The 20,328-nt window shown below is 41.1% G+C and overlaps 1 protein-coding gene across 2 annotated transcripts in view; it reads right to left on the minus strand.

The window, feature by feature from the left end:
- The window catches only part of NUAK1 (NUAK family kinase 1), a 55,519-nt gene that overhangs the window by 19,825 nt on the left and 15,366 nt on the right, over positions 1–20,328 (minus strand). For both annotated transcript variants that reach the window (XR_010886116.1, XM_067308687.1), the window contains exon 2: positions 9,668–9,788. Coding sequence is in view for 1 of the 2 variants with exons in the window: in XM_067308687.1 (XP_067164788.1) it covers positions 9,668–9,788 (121 nt within the window). In the remaining variant the exon portion in view is untranslated. The remainder of the gene's footprint in view (positions 1–9,667; positions 9,789–20,328) is intronic.

A 20,328-nucleotide genomic window follows, 5' to 3' on the forward strand; every position in this document is an offset into this window, starting at 1 on the left:
AAGCCGCCCCTCTCAACACACAGATATTTGCTGCTCTCAGGCTTTGTCTCATGTCCTCTCACACTTTGTCACGCCATTCTACAAGCCAAAGCCTCTGCAGCTCCCTCTGACACCCCTGAACCCCAGCCAAACAGCTCTGATAAAAGGGAGAGTGAAGAGCCAGACAAAGTTGGCCGCTTACTTGTCTGCTGGCCTTACTGCACCCTGAAGCATAGACTTCTGCCAGTGATTACATCCTATATACATCCTCATTAACAATAAACTTCGGAAACTGGAAGAACTGTCTCTGGATGGATTATACTTACAGTATCCTCTCCAAGAATGATAGATTGATATGCCCTGGGAAAAACTGAACATAGCCTGTGTCATATACGGAAGTGTTGTGATGTGTTACCAATGCAGCAGTAATGCGCATACTCTCATGTCTAAGTTTGGAAAGGGCTGCTAACTACAGAGCTGCTTAGGAAGGGAAAAAGAAGTAGTTTCATTAAGCTGAGACGAATCACTAAAAATGCTTTTATTCAAGAGATTTAATTAAAAAGAAAAGCAGCTGATTTAATGAGTTAGGGATTATTACATCATTCATGGATAAGTAGAGTAGCCACACTGATCTCAATGGTATCTCACAGGAGCGCATACTGCAAGCGATACCAGGCAAGGACCATCCGGTGCTCAGGAGGACATTTGCCTTGCCAGAGGGCCACAGATGAGGGAAAGGGGGTCCTTGGCCCTTCCCACCACCATCTCCTGACTGCTGGTGCCCTAGAAAGTGTTTACTGTTGCTTATGACAATGACATTCTCCTACAACAGGGCATTCTTCCAGTGCATGTTTCTTTTAAAGTTTTGCCTTCATTGCTCAGTCAGGTGAGCTTTCTCAAATCGTCCTTGACATTCCAAATTGTTAAATTCTGATATTGAATTCTCTGGACTAAAATATGCTATATCAGTAACAGTCCTGATACAGAAATATTTTCCTACATTTATACAGAAATGAAGCAGGGAGCACTTGGTTGGAGGAACATGCATTTAAAGATATTTCCCATTTCAAGTGCTCTTTTATGGCCCTCTAGCAAACTGAGATAATACCTTAAAGATTGAATTTAGGAAATGATAAATCACTGTTCTGAATTTTGGATTTTTGTCACAAAAATACAGTAGAATCAATGAGAATACAAGGACCTCAGTACGTACACGTCCTCTTTCTTTATGAGGGAGCATTATGACAAGGACACTACCCTCGGATAGATACCCTAGACAACTCTATACAGGTAGCCTCAGCATAATCATAGCTGAATGATTACAGAATTGAACACCCATCCAACTCTTCACCAAAGAAAAAAGGCGGAGGGAGAATCTTTCTTTTCAGAGAGGTGAGAGGAATTTTTTTTACAACTGAATCATTTCAGTTTAGAGCACACCCATCCAGTTAGCTGAATCTCACGAGAGGGTGTGTGACTACTTTTCTCCTGAAAGGGGATTGAACCTTGGAAAAAAATGTCTTAAATGGGAGCTGCCACTGAAGGAGCAGGGAGTGGAAAGGCAATAAGACTTATGTCCGTACACACACACGCACACACTCTTAAAAGGAAATTCAGTGGTCAAAACAATCAGGCAGTGACAAGATGGTATTTTGGCAATTCTCAGAACATCAGCCATGTATACCACAAATTTTCACAGCAGCAGCTAGGATGCCAGGCAGGTTTCATACAGACACTTCTAAATTTCCCTTTTGAGCACAGTATGTAGTTTTATGAACATATGCTCCAAGAAAGCATTGTGGCCAGTGGTTGGGGGAAGTGAGGAGGGCATTAATTAAAGGCTGGATTTACTTACTGCAAATAATAATGAGGCAATAAATACACTGCCCTGTTAACACCTGGGTTGTAACCTGCAGGCTGATGACGGACGGATTGCCTCTATATAGCTTCTGGGACTGCTTGGTTCACTCTTTGTTTTCATTGTGCATGATTTATTATCTGCCATCCTAGTGCATATTCATTCCGCAGCTCGCTCCTGTCTAGAAGTGAGCCTGAGCCCTGCCTGCAGCCACCGATTACAGAGCAGCATGATTTAGGCAGGATATCGCACTCCAGGAATGCTCCACAGCTTGCTAGTGGTGGGACAGCCACATCATAAAAGTCTGCCTTCAACAGACCTCAACCCCTGATTAAGGTCAAGGGAATGAGGGACGTTATGTATAAGAAAGGTGGGGCTGCTCTTGCTTCTTTCAAAGCATCGATACTCTGCAAACAGTGCTGACCAAATAAAATAAATGGAGAACTGTCAGCGTCAACACCCAGCCAGGTGGTAGGAAGAGAGATGGTCTGTCAATCAAAAATCAAGAGACGGGGATTGCCTAGATATGAGATGGGCTCCACATATTAGAGGAGACGGCAGCAGAAAAAAATGCTTGCTCCAAGCTGTGTAACACCATCCGTGTTTACTCGCACCACTCTGCAAGCTGCATTATGCTAAGAGAGCTGCAGCAGGACCTTGGTGTGGTGGGAGGGAAGCTGTACCACCTGAGCTGTAGTGGTCAAGTGGTGTAATGTAGTGGTTGCAATATGATAGTACTCCTTTTCAGACTGACTGACTTCTGAGACTGCTACACTTCCATCTGACCACTGACGAGGAGGAGGGAGGGACAGCACTGTGAAAGCACATCAGAAATTGGGGAACAGGGAGCAGTAACAGGACGTAGCACAGGGTATGAGGAACAACGTGACCGTATCCCCAGGACATGAGCCAGAGTACCGTGTTAATGTACTAAGACATGCCTCAAGGCATTGCAGAGAAAAAGTATTTTCCCATGGGCTATGAACTTGCTTCAAATCTCTGTCCGTCCCAGCGAACCTTAGCAGAAGCTACGAACAGGGCTCTGCACAGTCAGCAAAGGGTGCTTCAGTTCCAGTGGTCAAGTAAAGATTTCTTACAGCTTTTCTTTAATTTCTCCCCTTAAATGTAACATAATTTGTTTATTTAAAGAAACAGATAATTGAAACCAAATCTGTTCAGCTTCAGAGCTCATTGAAGAATACAAATGTGAAATGGGGAAGGAACTTAAGTTCTCGCTACTGAAGAGGTATCTGAGACAAAGCACATTTTGTAACATCAACAATCAGTCTCTTTCACAGTCTGTTCTACTACAGTAATAATTTTTTGATACAATCTCTCCACTTATCTATATTTAGAGGCCATGAAATGATGAGCTCAGTTTCTATCTACAGCTTTACATATTCCAAATAGCAGTGGTAGTGTAGAGACCTCTCTTTGATCAGCACTTTTCTTTCCTTTTCAATTCTGTTGCTAAATTCTTCCCGTTAGCTACGTAGGAGTCATCTGCGCTGAAACTCCACAGGACAAATTTGACACTGGATGAATATACTCAGTATTTGTCTTAAATGCTTCTGAAGATGAAATTTAGGCCAAAAGTGTTGAAAACACACAGAGACATGGTGCAAAGATCAATCAGAAAGATTTCATGGTACATTGGACATCCCTCTATTAGCATAGTTCACTTTGGACTTATTTACTACCAAATTTAAAAGGCAAACGAAATTCTTGCTCCCTTCCTCCAACCTTACAGGATGCTAAAGGCAGACTGAGGGCAGGGAGGGGGGATCGGATTTTTTTTTCCCCTTAATGGACTACCTCCTCATGGGCTGATTCCATTTGGTTTACATGTAACCCTGGGGTAAGAATTTTAGTTTGTTAGTTTAAGAGGGGCGGCCAATCTCTTTGCATTGGAACCATTTGAATTCTCCTCATGCCTTTGCTCTCTATCAGAGCAATCTCCTAAATTAGTTCCAGTATGTTGACATTCCTTCCATCCGGTGTCTTTCCATTCAGTGGTATTTTTATTACTCTCCTAACAGCCGCAGACAGAAGTACCTTTCCATTGCTACAAAATGCTTTTTTATTAAAGGTCAGCCAAATCAAAAAACCAAGCAAGTTTGTTTTTAATTTTAGAGATGCAGACTAGAATAACCTTTTCATTCAGAAAAGTCATGTATGACCCAATTACCTCACTTGTGTAATAATGCACAAATTATTCTTCAAAAAGACATCTGAATGCTGAAAAGTGTTTTTTTATGTTAGAATTTCAGTTCTATGCTTCTTCTGTGTTCATAAATACTCAAAAAGCTTTGTAGCCCCTTGATGTAAAAATACTTCAGAACTGTATTTTTTAAGTTTTATTTAATAGTATTATTCGTTTATGACTGTTTTTATACAAAGCATACAGCAGGCATGAAAATGTCAAGCAGGTTTTCTCCCTCCAAGGTCCAATTTAGTAAACCGCTTGGGTGCATATGCTTGAATTTATGCAGATACTTAATTATAATTAAAGTTAGCGAGATACCAAGTATATGTTTTAAAGTTAAGCATGTGCTAAATTGCTTTCTTGAATGATGGCCTTATTCAGTTCTCTTCTTAAATTAAAGGAATGTAGTTAAGGTCCTTCAATAATCATTTTAAATCAGACAGCATGCTAGAATTAATCCCCAGTGAGGGGATTAAATCAAAATGAGAATCATTATCCTTGCCAATTTTGTTTCGCGGAGAACGAGACTGATGATACACAGATTTTGATGGTCTACTATTTAAAAAAGAAGCAAAAATGAGACTTGCTAATTCAGCCACAATACTACATGTTACACTAATTGCCTTTTGTTTCAGCAAAGAATACAAGAGCTAATTCTCCTTTTATTTTTAATTATGATTACAAACTGCTGAGGAACCTCAAACAAGCAAACATTTATATTGCAGTGGGAGGCCTGTTTAAGTGAAGGCATGGAAATAAATTTTATCATTGCTTGGAATCATTTAGACATCTGAATTGAACTTGCCAATGTCCTCACACATTTGGTTCATATCATGTCAGAAGAAGCATTGTTTAGGGGATAGTCCTGATTGAAAGGAAATTCATAAATGTGGTGTATGATAACTAAAGAGTTAAGTTTGTTTATACTTGTTTTATTACTATGAGCTGACTCTAGAGATATTACTTTATGTTCTTGTTATCAACTGAAAACAATGGAACTAACACACTCGAAGGTCAAAAACCTACATAATTAGAGGAAGCCAATTAGAAATGTGGTTAAATAGTGTCACTGCTGAAATACTTTCTCTTGGCTAAATGTCAAAAAGTCATTCCAGCTTTCCAACTTTCATCATTCTTGTTAAAAGCCCAGTCCTTCACGTGACATTGCAAGGGACTTCTAGTGACCTTTTGAGGTATTTTGCGCACAAAAGGGATCGCGCAATTAGGCACTAAACTTTGTTTTGATTATATCTGAAAAATATGAGATAGCGAAGGCTGGCACTGCCTCCACAGTATTGTTAGCCTGAGATATATAACTTAAGTGCTGCACTTAACCAGACTGTTAGCTGCAACAAAAAACTCTAGAGTGAGCGAACCACAGTTTCAGTCTTGAGCTGCCTGGCTCATCCAAGGATACGCACTGCAGCTGCCAGGCTGGGAGGACTTGCTGGAGGCAGCACTGCTGTGGGGAAGCAGGTTGCAAGCAGTGGCTCAAGACAGCGCACCTTGCCAGCTGCTACCCAGGCACTCGTGTACCTTTTTTTTTTTTGCAATGCGGCTGCTTTCATTCACAACACAGCAACTTGGCTGACAAAACTCAACACTGCATTGGAGACACACCTGTGTGTATCTGAAATGTCAAACATTGATTTTGTTTCATGGAAGTCCTTTATGGAATGTAAGAGTGAACATGTATTTTGCAAGGAAAATTAATATTGTGTAATACAACACATCCATTGTTATATACTGTCAGATTTTCTTTAACTGTCTTTGGACTTCAAAAGTACGACAGGAGAACTAAACTCCTGATTAACCAAAACATGCAAACTAGCTCAAGTCACTCTGTACTTATAGATATATGATGGAGAATCTTTGTGTTCTTTTTCTTTATTTGTTTTTTCCTATGAATTCCAAAAGCGCAACCTACAAAAATAAGAAGTCCTTTTTACATGGGAAATTCATTTTTAGAGCTTTGCTGTTGTAAAGAGTCCAGCAGAGTGCTGAGCAGCCTGGCCCCAATCCAGCAAAGCACTTAAGCACGTGCTCTCCTTTAGTTACTTGTTCCTGTTAATGCCATCGCCTTCCATGGGCACTGAATTGTGATCCTAATATTTATTCATTCATCAGAGAATATCTCATTAAACTACTTCTACAAACATGTTAGCAAAAAAATCTGTTTATTTTGTAAGTTTATTTTGCAAATGGATGGACTTTTCTGTATGGTTATGCTGAAAAAGGCCAGCATAGGTCTTCCTATGCACAGAAACTCTCACGCAGGCACTGTATTTCATACTACAAAGACACAAAAGCTCACCCCTGAATGTCCCAGGCATAACTTTACTCTCATGATTGGTCCAACACATGTTTAAGTGTTTGCAGGATCAGGCCCTGGGCTCTTCCCCTGGTTTAACTTTTATAAAGTATTGCCAGATGGGATAGATTTTGCACTCAGGCTACCCCTGGAAAAATATGTTAGCTCTCAAAGGCTTTATTATCGAATCCTGGAGTTTTCAAGAGGAAAAAGAAAGAGGGTAGGGAGAGGTGGGGGGGCAGATGGGCAGACGAACAGACAGAGACATTATTCTATAAATTAAAATTTATGCCCTGAAATCAGAACAGTTCTAGCAAAGCCAGCTTCATTTATCCAATCCCTTTCAAGGAGTTTAAAGTCACTTGAAAGAGCACTTCCCTTGCAGCCGCACTCGACAGATTGCCAATTACAGCCCTGCTGAGAAGATGGAATTCCTTTGGACTCAGAATTGTATGTCTTCCCTTGCAGTAATGGGCAAGATGTCTTCCTTTTGGTTAGGTTACAAAAAATATCATTAAACTGGAAAGTTTTGTATCCATACATTTGGATTTGCTCAGTATCAAAAAAAAAGATAAGCTTATGTTTACATCAAGTTGACAAATTCAGAGGTTAATTGCCTTTAACCAGGCAGGTCAAAAGGATACCTAAACAAGGATCCCACTTAAGGAAAACACGTTTGTAAATGCAACAAAGAGCTTACAAAGATATTCAAGAGAGATGAAGCACTGTCCATGCTAGGTAGACTCACTGAAACCTGGCACCTACAGCAAACACTGTCAGGAGTGTAATGGTAGTCTGAATACCCACATTAAAAAATAGTGAGAGATGAGAAAAATATCTATGGGGCTACTCCAGTCTAAAAGTTAAGCATCTGATCTAAGTTAGTCAGCTAGACTCTATCTATAGCCAACAGAGAGAGACAAGCAGTTCCAGCATGTCATTTCTCCCACCTATCTGAAAAGTCTGTCCCAGGAGGGAGCAAACCACCTTGTGCAGATGCTGATCTCTCTTGACTACAGAGGGAAACTAGACCTCTAGCGTACACCAACTGCCTACATGTTGGATGACTTAAATCTGGTGAGATGGAGTCCACCCCTGAGGACTGAGTAACTTCAATATTTAGTGCCAGAGGAGAGCAATATTATCATTTTTTATGTATCATTCCAAAGGAATGGCCACACATTCAAAATACAGCTTCAATAGGATAGAAATATTTCAGTCATAGATGTAGTTCCACAATTTCACTACAAGTACTTTTAGGCTTAAAATGAAGTGCATGCTTAAGAGTCACTGAACTTACATCCTAATCTCCGGGCAGTATGTAACTGCACCTCTGGATTTGGCTGTGCATCCACACATCTTCCCAGTACTACAGTATATATGTGACAATATTGGCTGCTAAAGGCAGAACATCAGTTTTGACTGCTTGGAAAGACTTGATGAGCTCCATAGCAGCTCTACCTCTGTTGTACATAATTCTTTGCTCCATTGGACTACTGTCAAACCAACAAACTGACTTCTGTTTAATTCCTGGCCTGAAGGGATGCACAGCATAAGGAGCCATGAAAGGCTGCTCTGCTTTCTAGATAACTACTGTGTTACAGTAAGAGAATAGCTTTTTCCTCAGAGATTGTTCTAAAAGAAAACAAACCAGAAACAAATCAGAACAAAAAGCTTCCCAGAAATGAGAGAAAAGCTGCCTCCAGGTCTGTCACTGCAAGGTGCTGCTGCTGGCTAATGGATCACAAAAGCACCATGCTGCTGAAGTTCGTGGAAGGAAACTGTCACTTGCCATCTGCACTTGCCCTCCTGGAGACTGGATGAAACCTCCATTGCAAAACTTGACTGGTTGGGCTGTGGAAGCAATGCACCTCCCTCCACAGGGCTGGAGAGGAAAGTTTTGCTCCCACAGGATTTCACTGTCTGCTTCTTAAAAATTCTGTAATCTTTTTAACTTTTACAAATGTTTTATCTCAGTAAAAACTATTTAAAGTAAGGATGAGAAGGGCAATTGGTCAAAGCACTGCAGCATGCTTAATCTTTTTTCTTTCTGAGTTCCCGTGCACATTTGAAACAACTTTTGTTCCATTTGCAACCCACATGCTGACACAGCATCCCTCCCCTTTTCTGTTCCCAGATCCTGTTTTGAGTTTATTCAATAAAAAGACAGATATTCATCTCTTTTCAAGTAAAAGAACATGCTTTTGAATAACTCAATATGTGATACTGTAACAGTATTCCAAGCCAGTCCTTGTTTTAATCAGTCGTATCAACTCTCAGAATGGAGCTGCCATATACATACCATCACTTGGTGCATTTACCTTATGGGCATGTAAATATGAAGGGCTAAATGCAGGCTGCCTCTTCTGCGTATACGGAAGGATGTGATCCCCTGAGATGAAGCCGTTAGGCTCACATCTTTCAGAGTCTCTGGAATTCACACCCGGTGTCCTCTGAGCAGCTGAGAACCTAGCTTCGGCCCTGGGAGCAGACCTCTTGGTCAGCATCTTTTAGCACGTACTCAGCCTGAACTATTTAGCTCTAGTTGGGATATTACAGACTTAAGGAAGGAAGGAAGGAGGAGGAGATCTTACTACATGGTGATATTCTATAAATATATAAACAAACAAACAAGCAAATAAATGAAGAATGTCTCTGGCTTCGTGCTCTTCTCTACAGACTAGGGAGCAGCTCTGGAGGCAGGAATTACCAGCTTCACTGCCATGTCCCAGGAAGAAAGGAGTTAGAGAGCAAAGGCAGGATTAGGAAACAGGAATGCTAAGCCAGCAACCAGCCTGACAGGAAACAGTACAGAGATGGATAGGAAGCAGATGCTCAGATTCATGGGAGAAAAGCAGCCATAACAGAACCAGCAAGACAAACAGGCAGGTAAGTAAGGACCAAAGGCCTAGGCCAAACAAGACTGGTCTTGTGAAGTCCAGGGGAAATAAAATATATGAGGATCAGTTTCAGGGTTTGGGAACACAAGCTGACATCAGGTTGGTGTGCGAGTGAGGGTGAAATTAAATTGAACTTTCCAGTGGGAGCAAGAAAATTAGATTGTGCATTCAATACTTTCCCATCTTTCATGGATACAGCTCTTGAGTCACTTATAAACAAGTTCCTGCAGGCAAGGGCTTATGTCACTGTGAAACATTATGGTTCAGAAGGAAGGTAGTGCTCGAAACAATCTCTTTGGTAAGAGATGGGCTACACTGGGAGTAAGAGTTTGGTGCATGTTCTCAAGAAATACAAACATTAGGTCTGCAAGAACATAATAGAGCAGTTGGGGAGGAGAATCATATTCACTAACCTTCATATATGGTGATGATATGAGGATGGCTGAGGGATGACATGATCTCAATCTCCCGTCTGATGTGAACCATATCTTGTTCATCCTTAATTTTGTCCTTACGAATGGATTTTATTGCAACCTATAAATTCAGGAAATCAAGCATTACTCTTGGGAGTGAACAGATGCATATAATCCATTAAGGAAAGTTCAAAAAACAAATACAGATGTTAGATGCTGGCAGAATGTGGAATGACCATAACAAGGCTTTGAAATACAAACCTCCATGCCCCAGCTCCTTCATTTTATAGTAATAAGTATACTCTCATTACAGTAATGGGTGACATGAAGTTTTAAGGTCTTTAGGTATTAGGGCTTCATTGAGGGGGCACGCAGGATTTTGAAAAGGAACTCTGTGTTAGCCTGAATCTTCTTCAGCTAAGGTAAATGGTAAAAATCCCAAAAGACTGATGGAAACAGCATTTGGTTAGACATGATTACATCTGACAATTTCAAACAGAAGCTTTGGAGACAATTTCTCTGAAGTAAAGTTAAGATCTCTGATGGAAAGGAGGCAGATGATCTCGGGTGATGACTACAAATTATTTGGCCATGTTAATACAACGAGGACCATATTAATACAGATCTCTGCACTGTTCTTTAAAGCAGGCTCAGGAGTTATGACTTATTTAATAATCAGAAAAAATGATTCTTTGAAATTCACATCTAAACTCATCCTCAGATAAACTCTAGGCTTTCAGGTCCTGCAGAGCACTTATGCAATCACTGCAAAACCATATCCTTCCTGCATCCTTCCTCAATCAGCAACCTTTTTACAAGCACATCATGTGACTGGGTGTCTTTCCAAAAGGCAGGGTGGGAACAGAGGAAGTGATAGCTGAACTTGCAGTATAAATTCAAATTATAACAGCCCTTGTGAATGTGTGTGTGCGTTGCCTGTGAAAAAAGAGCTTATCTGAACAACCCCATAAATAATTGCAGGGGTCAGATCATGCCCTACAAGAAATGCCCAACCCAACAACGGAGAGGAGCTAGTGTGAGAGGTATTGCGCATTCTGAGTGGCAGCACAGCCTTCACTGTAATAAATATTTACCCTATTTTATTTGTATAAGCCAGAGTTCAAGGAATAAATTACCAGCTAGTTTAAAATCAACAGTAAGCCTTTGAAAAACATCACTGACCTGCTGAGATGACCACCCTTTTATGGGTAAACAACACTTTTGTCATTCTATGCAGCCAACTACTGTGGACCTCTCCTGGGAAAACATTTGTAAATCTGTGATTTATGTGATTTCCCTGGTTCCTGCACAAAAATAATTTCACTGCCTACTTCAGTAATTGCAAGTGGCATGACCAGTATTGTTTTCATTATATGATGTAGCATCAAGGATATTGAAGAAAGAAGGGAAAAACTTACAATAGTATAAAATTGAAATGTACATAAACGGGAGCTAGTTTAAAGGATCAGGTTTCCTACAAAGGCTTCAACTCTGAAAAGCAACATTGTTCAAAAAAAGCATTAAGCACATGCCCAATCCCCTTGAACTCCCAAAGATTTCAGCACATGCTTAAAATTAAGCACATGCTCAAGCACTACCCTGCTTTGGGACCCATGTAGACAACAGAACCAAAAGCAGAGCGTAAGGGACAAACATATTTGTATGTCAAAACCCAAACAATTCTTTTCTTCCTCTTGACCCAAACATTTGGTATACAGATTTTAAAAGTAACAACATAGCTTTGTTCTTATCTACAGTGTACATATTTCTAGCAAAGGTGATATAACAGATCTTAATTGACTGAGTGATCAAGATAATCACCAAGCAGTTCTAGAGATGGATAAAGCAGCTAATGGTACAGACAAAGTTGGATTTTTTCCCCCATCCCATGTTTGCACTGGGACAGGCTGTGAATGCAAATAAACCCTGTATACAAGATGTGGGTGGCTCTTGGAGCAGCATGTGCATTCCTGCAAGAAGTAAATATAGACATGGGTAAAAACACATTTTTTTATTAAAAGACAGCCTTGTACTTGGCTCTGAGGAAGAATTTGAGAAGGCTTTCATTGTCAAATATACAACGGGGAGCAAGTTCTTTGCCATTCATGGCTGGTAAAGTAATAACGGCATCTAGGAAGGCATGCCAGTCTCCCACTAATTTGATGCTAGGCTTCGCAGACAGGACTTTTGTAAGTCTATAGATAATTACTGCAAATAGTCTCTCTGGAATAATTTTATATGTGAAAACTTTTTTTAGATTAAAAAAAATGCAAACATGATTTGAAGAGTGGCATGCTATAGATGTTGTAATATATGTTTGAATGTATCTTCCAATGCAAACAGATGTTGCGTGGGAATATATTTTTCAAAAGGGCCAGAGAGTTTCAAAAGTGATTAAGCCACCTAGGAGCCTTATTTTATAAAGGCTATTTCTAAAAGCTTAATTAAATTTTGAAAATGGTACTTAAGCTCTCCTGAAAATGTTACTTCCCATCTTGAACTCCAAGACTTAAAATCTAGGAGTGGGATTTACCAGACTAGTTGAAGTACTTCGGATTTTGTTCATGACATCCAAGGTCCAAGACCTCCTCTCATCATAGAGAAAGAAAGATGACAAATATACCCCTGGGGTTTAATATTTAAGGCACTAACACACAGTTTGATTTCTCTCCCTCAACTGCTTCTGATGGCAGCGACTGCCATTTAGAAACAGGGAGCAACTTATCAGCAGGTAATGCCCCGTAACTGAGATACAGTAAGTTGCCAGTATGAGTTTTCTGTATCGAAGGAAGACTCTAGACACTTGCACGTAACAGTGTTTTATACATGCTCAAAGCACAGTACAGCCATGAATTATTTAAAACTTAGGAGGCAAGCGGTGAAACAGCACCATTCATTTTTAGGAGATGTGGAAATTGAAACAGAAAGCTGATGTGACTCCTAACGGAAGCAAGGACAGTAGCATCTCAGAAATAGTTGTCTGCCTCTCTCTCCCAAAACTTTTTTGCCCTGCTCAGCAAATCATATAATTATTAAAGTCTAGTTTCCAATATCTTTCCCCTGCTCAGTTCCTATTTTTTCCCCTCAAAAAGAGCCTCAGAGGAGTGAAAGGTGCATCTCTGTTGCTCAGACAGAATAAGGAGCCTTCCACTTATAGGTTCAAACACAGTTCGATAAACATTTTTATCCTGCGACGTCTGCCTGGTGGCCTGCCTGTTCCCCTGCCCCGCCTCCCAAGTGGACGGGTTCCCCATCACAAAGACTATCAATAGCAAACAGCCTTGCAGGCGACCTTACCAAAGGCCAAGCAGTGAGTGACCACTGTCCGCAGACCTTCACTGGTAGAGGTGGCATCCCAAAATGGGATTAACAGAGCAGCAGAACAGTGCACAGCAGTTTATACTGGCATTCGCTCCAGCTCTTCTTCTGTAAGTAAGAGATTTCTGCCAGCCGAGTGTCTTTCGCCTGCATCAATCTACCCAGACTCTGTCAGCAGGGGTATGTGGGCTTAAATCTATTGATTTGAAACAATAATACAAACAAGAGTGCAGTCCAGTGTTTTTTTTAGTATTTCACAGAAGCATTACATGTCAAGGTCACATTTTAGATATTTGTTATATATTTCATTGTTTTCATCTCTTTGAGCAAAATAAGGTCCCTGTCTGTTATGATATCAGCTTGTAAAACAAGTCTCTCTTCTAAGTAGTCTAAAAGATCAATAATGGAATTTCTTTTATGAACTGTATTTTACTCAGAAATATATTCTGGAAAAAAATACGCCCAGTGTAGGCTTATGCTTTTAACACAGACAGAGCTGGCTCCATTTTTCAAAACCTCACTTACAGGACTGGTGCCAGATGTGGTACATGATGAACCTGAACAACTTAAGCCTAAGAAGAAATAAGCTCAATTGAGAAATACATTGTGAAAGAACTTGTTTGTTCATTCTTTGGTTCCTGTTCTTGCTTGCTTTCTTGTTTTCCTTGCTTTCTCTGAAAGCAACAGCTCCACTGTGTTCACTATGACAATTTATTAAGCGTCACAGTATATGAATCAGCAGTATGGCAAATGCAGTATGCTTTTTTACATCAGCTACATTAACTACTCAAAATATTCCTGTTCAAGATCTGCATAGAAAGTGCTATTAGTTGCTTCAGTATTCTCAGAACATTGTACTTAAATCTCTATCACACTTTCTCCCTGCATTTTACTGGTTTTAAGACTTAGATTATTTAATTATGGTATTTTTAGTAATAGGAATTTGTATTTTTTCCTAGCTTCTTGTCCTGATGAGAATTTCAGATAACTCCAAGGCCTTGCATTCAGACAGAGTGACATATCAGATTCTTAATAATGAAGTCTGAAGCCTCTTACCCCAGCAAAACAGGTTCAAGTTCACCCACAGTCCCTATAGACGACTGATCCAATCTGGCAAAACACTTTAGCAATGCCTAACTTCACATATGTGAGCAGACCATCGACTTTTGTGGGATAGCTCACACACGTAAAGTTAAATATGTGCATAAGCATCAAGGTCACAGCTCAGAACTAGACCACGTGACGGTCCCTACGGGGATCGATACTGAACGATTTGATGGCCTTGATCTAGTTGCTAGAGTTTACTGTGTACATGCATGCATGCAAGTACACGTACACGGTTTCTCAGTTAACACTAGGAGAACCCTCGTGAGATAGATACGTATTAAACAAAGGTTTATGTGGACAGACCATCTGGACTACCCCTTCAACGTTGAACTGGTCAGAATCGAATCACATTCGTCTGGTGAGTCTGAGAAAGATTCAACCCCTATGCCCGTTTCTCTCCAAGAAAGGGAAAGAGGAGTAACTAGCATAAATCCTGTACACCTTCCAGAACAGCTACATTCACTCCAAACATGAATGAAAATTAAAGCAAAGCTGTCTAGCAGTGGTTACCCACTCTCAAGGAAATAAGCTTGACATCTCCAGCAGTAAGAGTTTGGAAGAGGGCTGCTTGCCCACTGACAAGAAAAGAAAATACGCCTCAAAGCACAGCCTCAGAGTAGGAACTTCTGAGGTGAGAGGGTTCTGCAGGGCAGCCATCCCTGTAAGAGATCTGGAAATTAAACTTTCAGACAAGCAATAAGCCTGAAGCCTGAGATCAGCAGAACAAAATGACTGCGTTGCACTCCCTCTCTGGCTGGAGGTAACTAACACCTTCGGTACCGCCTTGGCAGGCCTGACAGCATGGTGGTCCCACAGCCACATACAGGATTAGAGAAGGGAAAGAACCACAGGGAAGGACAGCACCAGAGAGGGACCGAAGCACCTTCACCTGCGCTGCCAGTTTTGGCTCTGGCTTCAGCTCAAGAGCAGGCAGAGAGAATGCCCTGTCCAACACGTATGGTGCAGCAGAGAGAAAGCAGGGGGCTGTGATTCTCTGCGATCGCCAGGCATTTCCAAACGGCTCTGCAAGAGCACAGCTCCTGCTCAGCCATTGCTCTGCTGTCCAAAAGCAGAAAGGAAAGAGGGAGCGCAATTTTTGGCTTCCTACCCCTCCATGAGTCAGCTTGCAGAGCTTGCTGGACAGGAAGCATGGAGAAATAAGCTGCTCTCTTCAAGGCTGCAATAAATTACCTGTCTCCATTTGCTGGAAAGAGGATTTATACTTACTCTCTGAACTGGTGTAGAGAGATTATGAAGTATTTTCCAATACATTTCATGCTTCTTTGCTTTTCTTTGGTACAAATAACTTGAAGCTATAAATACTTCAAAAACATGAGAGTTGCAAAGGTCTCTGTACTTTCAGTTCTATCTGTAAAAGAAATGTCTCTCCTCCTTTACAGGCTTCTAGGCTGCTGGGCAAAGCAAAATCGTTGGAATTTTCCTTTGCAGAGGCAAATCAAGACCATCATGTACAGCAAAATATCTCAAACTCTAAACATCCGGCAAAGGACACAGCAGCCGGTAGGTGGCCGTTTCCATACCAAACCTCTATGTCCACAGAGTCATTGCCGGCATCGCAATTTCACCAGGGTACCTGTGTGGCTGAAGCAACATGGGATGAGTAACAAAGCCATATTTTCATCAAAGTGTAAAGCTGTTTCTCTTCTTTTCAGGAAGTTGGTTCATGTGTTTCTCTGTTTTAATGTAATGAACCTACGTCTTCCACATTAGATGTGCAAATAGAAACAAAGGCAGAAATAGCCACATTGCACAAAGTTACAGATTTTTAAAGTCAGCTAGTCTTGTAACCTAGATTGAGCACCTGAATGACACAAGCTAGAGGACCCTGCCCCAGCAGTTTTTGCATGCAGCACATTGTTTCATTGAAAACAATCTTTCACTCTATTATCTATCAAGGCTATTTTTAGGACTGTGGCTAGATATTAACAAACTGCTTTTTTCCACTGCGGGGGCTGTGAATTTTAAGCTGGTTCCAGCTCTTGTGCATACCAGTCATGCTCTGGAGCAAATTCCAACGGGTTATTGCAATGGTGCTCTGGAGCACAGGGAAAACGACGTCAGGAAAGGGAATGCAGCCCCCAAGACCCGGAAACCAACTCACTGTCACTGCGAGACATATCAGAAAAGCAGCTTAAAGCAAACTGTTGAAAGTAATTTTCTTGCTGGGGTTGGGTTAAATATATATAAACCTCTGCTACCCTAAAGCTGTGAATTGAGGCCATCCCCACCCAGCAACGGGAAATGGGTGAGCCCAGTCAATTTCACAGCTCTGCTTCCTTTCTTTGAGACTCCTAGGTGGGAAGTGCAATGGGGCAAGTGCCAACAGGGGTGGGGAGGTAAAGAACAGGCAGATCGAGTAGCGGGGCGGCAGAGAGGAGGGGAAAGCAGAGGATGTTTGGGGGTGGGGAGAGAAAAGGCACATTGTTCCTTCTCCACCTCCACGGAGCTTAACAAGGAAGAATAAAGCCGGGCACTGTGTTAGTTTTTTTTAGGGGAGTCTCTGCCTACGGTTCTTGGCCCAGCCATCACCAGTGCAAGAGGAAGAGAAACAAAGCTCTGAAATTGGGTGGTCCCTGAGGTCACTGAGATCGGATGATAAGGAAGGGGATGCTGATAACGCAGTTGCACTGAAATGGCACTGCCAGAGGTTGGGCAAGGAAAGGCAGGAAATGGGCTGAAAAAGTGTCGACCAGGCATCTGGACCTTCCAGGTCACGAGTGGGAGCCATGGATATTTCTGCAGGGAAGTCAAGCACCCAAAGGGTTCTGCAAGGCTACCCTCATGCAGACGACTTCTCATAAGCCTCTTTCCCCTGTATTTCTTTGCTGTGTTCTCTGGGGCACAGGAAAACAGCGATCTTGAGAATCCAGTCCCAGGCCAAATTCAATAATAAACAGCAGCACGCAGACTGTGCAAGTCTAAGAACCAGCTTCTGCACAGTCATAGAAAACACTTCATGCACTGACTGAAAACTTGGACAAAAGAGCATTGTGAGCCAATGTAAAATTAGTGCCTGGCCTTGTGCATTTGGCTAACACGTCTCCAAGAGCTCTCTCTTTCGGAGAAAAAGAGCAAGGTCAACACAATGCTATTGTTTCGGAGATTGTTACTTTTCAGATCCTGAAAGCCAGATCATCTCCATGGTGATACTGCCTGGGAGACAAGCATGCAGCAAAGTCCTAATTAATTATTTATAAACAACCCAACTCTATTGTCTGGGAGGCTGGCAAACTATCTAATCATCAGGCAAGTTGCTCTAAGCAGTAAACGGTGCCATCTGCACCTAATAAGACCCTGCTGGTTTAAACCTCGGGGCTTCTGGACGTTTCACTTTTCCATTGCATGCTTGTTCATGTCATTACATGGATGTTACCAAAGACAAAACGCTGTTGTTCAAAGGCCAGCAGCTGCATCAACAAGCACATACAGGGTGAGGGTGCAGGTGCCACAATGCACCGGTTGCTTTTAAGAGGCAAAGGTGGCTTTCACAACTGCCTCATTCTCTATGGCAAAAGCATACAGCAAACATCAGCAGCTCTCTGCTTCATCTCCCTCTTCCCAATGCATCATCTAAAAAAGATTTTATTTCTGAAAGCTGAAGCTGATTTACTGCTACTGTATCACAACCTGTAGAGAAACTCACTCTTGCACCAAGGCATGAGACGTCTCAAGTCTATGTGATAAACATTAAATCAAAATTTTATTTACATAAGCTGAGGCACAATGTACCAGTGCCACTGGTGAGGGCCTGGATACTTTTATCTCTATTTTAATCCTCCTTTTCCAACTCTGCTGGATGTAGTTGCTGTTATCATATCACAAATGGTGATTCAGCAAGTGAAGAGGAATTTATTAACCATAAACAATAGGCAAGGGGGTTATATCTTCTTTCTAGTTCCACCTTTATTCACAACGAAAACTGCCTGTGGAACCAAGTTTTAATGAGCAGTGGAAGGTACCAGATTAACACATTTATGCTGTACATATACAAAGTGGGTACCAGGAGGAACATGTACAACACCCTTCCTCCACTTCTTTCCTCACCCCCGCATACAGTGTCTGTTAACAAAATTTGTGTGCACATTTCCTGAGTAACCACTGCCTGACTGGAAAATTTATATCCCTTCATTGTTTGGCACCTGCTATCCTCAACTGTGTATATGAAGCCTGGCTTATTTACCCCATGCATCCTCTGACAAATTTACCTGGCAGACCTTTTTTCTTTTAATGCTGAGAAGCTTGGCCTTGATTCGTTCTTACTTCCAGAGGGATCTGACAGCTCCGTAGTAATCATTTCAGGACTGAATTATCCTTAGGAGTAAAAAAACCTATTCATCTGGTTTAGCAGAGATCTTCTTTCCGATAGCATTTAAAAACGTAGGTCAGCAATGTGGCTATTGATTTCTCATTTTGAGGCAGTGATTCTTCAAAACAGGGAGAAGAAGGGAGGGCTGCAGAATTCAGAAAGAAGGTCCAGCCCTTTCTTTCTAGACTGTCAGTGGTTCCGGCCCAGACCAATTTAGCTATCATTTGATAACTCTTGAATTTTGTAGTGTTAATTGCATTTCCAAAGGACAAGAATGTACCCGCTCAAACCAACATTTCTGTTGATACATGTCAGAACTCTGTTGAAAAACACCTTTCTTTTCCCAAAATAGAAGTTTTTAATATGGCATTAATGAAGTCCCAAGTTGTAGAAATGTTCAGTTTTAGAAGAAAGATCTTGCACGTAACCACTACCTTCTGTAATAACAAAGTGTTTCCCATGGTGCTAAATCAAGTTTCCTCCTCTCGCCCCTTCCCACTGTCGCAAAGGCATGCTACTGCATGCCTGCATCCACTTCAATCTTGCATGATGCACACTGAAGCAAATTTGCCCTGGTAGCAGCAAAGGTTACAAAGGCTCTGCTGAAAAACAGAGATCTAACAAGACAGGGTTATTAGAGATGTTTGTGGTCAGGGCTGACAGGACTAGAAGCCAAGAGAGGCATTCTGGAAGAGTCACTGTAACAAGCAAAGTTTATCTTCCCGGTGAAAAGATCAAGCGTACTTACTTTTTTCCTAATTCACTTCTAAATGAGGTGGAAGGAAACCAGGAACTATTGGCCAGCTCTGTCTGAATATCCAAAGCTGCAATATTTAATACTTTAAAATGTTCATAATTTAGTGTGCAAAAAAACAGTCTTATGATCTAATTTCTGAAGAAGGACTAAAGAGAGAAAAAAATGGCCAAGTTAAAGTTTTGGGGTTGTCATGCACAGATTGATGGAATACCATCTATTTTCCAGAGTCTAATAATGCACAAATATTCCATCCAACTACCTTCAAGCTTTCAAGGAAAGTTCATGTCTTGGCACATTAGAAATTATATCTGGAAAGAAACTGGGGTAGGGGATTTTCCCGAGGCAATGGAGGTTCATAATTGTAATTAAAAGAAAAAAATGCTTTACAACCTCAACTGTGGATCACTCCTCCTTAATAGATGTTAACCAGCACAGAATGCCACATTCACTGAAAAGATGAAAACTTCATTTACAGTTAACTTCTGGTGAAGTTGCCAAGCAAATGTTTATTTTTGGCTTCCACATCTACTAACGCCAAATGTTACACTGAATTGGGATTTCACAAAGTCTAACTGCTTTTCTTCCAGGTTACAATTTCTTTGGAACAAAAGAAAAAAAAAAAGCTGACTTCACTTATAAGTTGGAAAAAAACCTGGTAGCATCTGTTTCTATCATGTCTGTTTATATCATAGTTTAAATAAGGTTAAAATTGTGCAATTATTATTGATTGACTTCCAACTGCAGCACAACTCCATCCAGCACATGTGCAAAAGAGGAAAAGTCACTGGAAGTGAATCATGTGTCAGTTTTTTAACCTCTGCAAGTCTGTGTGCAAACTGTTTAGCACTAATTAAAATACTGGGAAGTCAGGTTAAAGAGGAGTGAAAGAATTCACAAGCCCCAAGTTTACTGTTCCCAGTGTTATATGGGTATTACAGATCCGCCCTCCAAAAACTGGAAGATAGATTTCACATTAATTTGAGGCTTGATCTCACAACTACCATAGCTGCTGATGTAATGAAAAATGCTAACCTGGGGCAGCAGTGAGGGACTTTAATTCAATGTGTTTTTTTCCACTGTGAATAAGCAGTGAACCACACTGAAGTAATCCCCCGAAGTGGGAGTGCACACTGTTCAAGGCACTGATTTGGG

This window comes from Apteryx mantelli, chromosome 1 (genome assembly GCF_036417845.1).
Source record: "Apteryx mantelli isolate bAptMan1 chromosome 1, bAptMan1.hap1, whole genome shotgun sequence".
NCBI lineage: Eukaryota > Metazoa > Chordata > Aves > Apterygiformes > Apterygidae > Apteryx > Apteryx mantelli.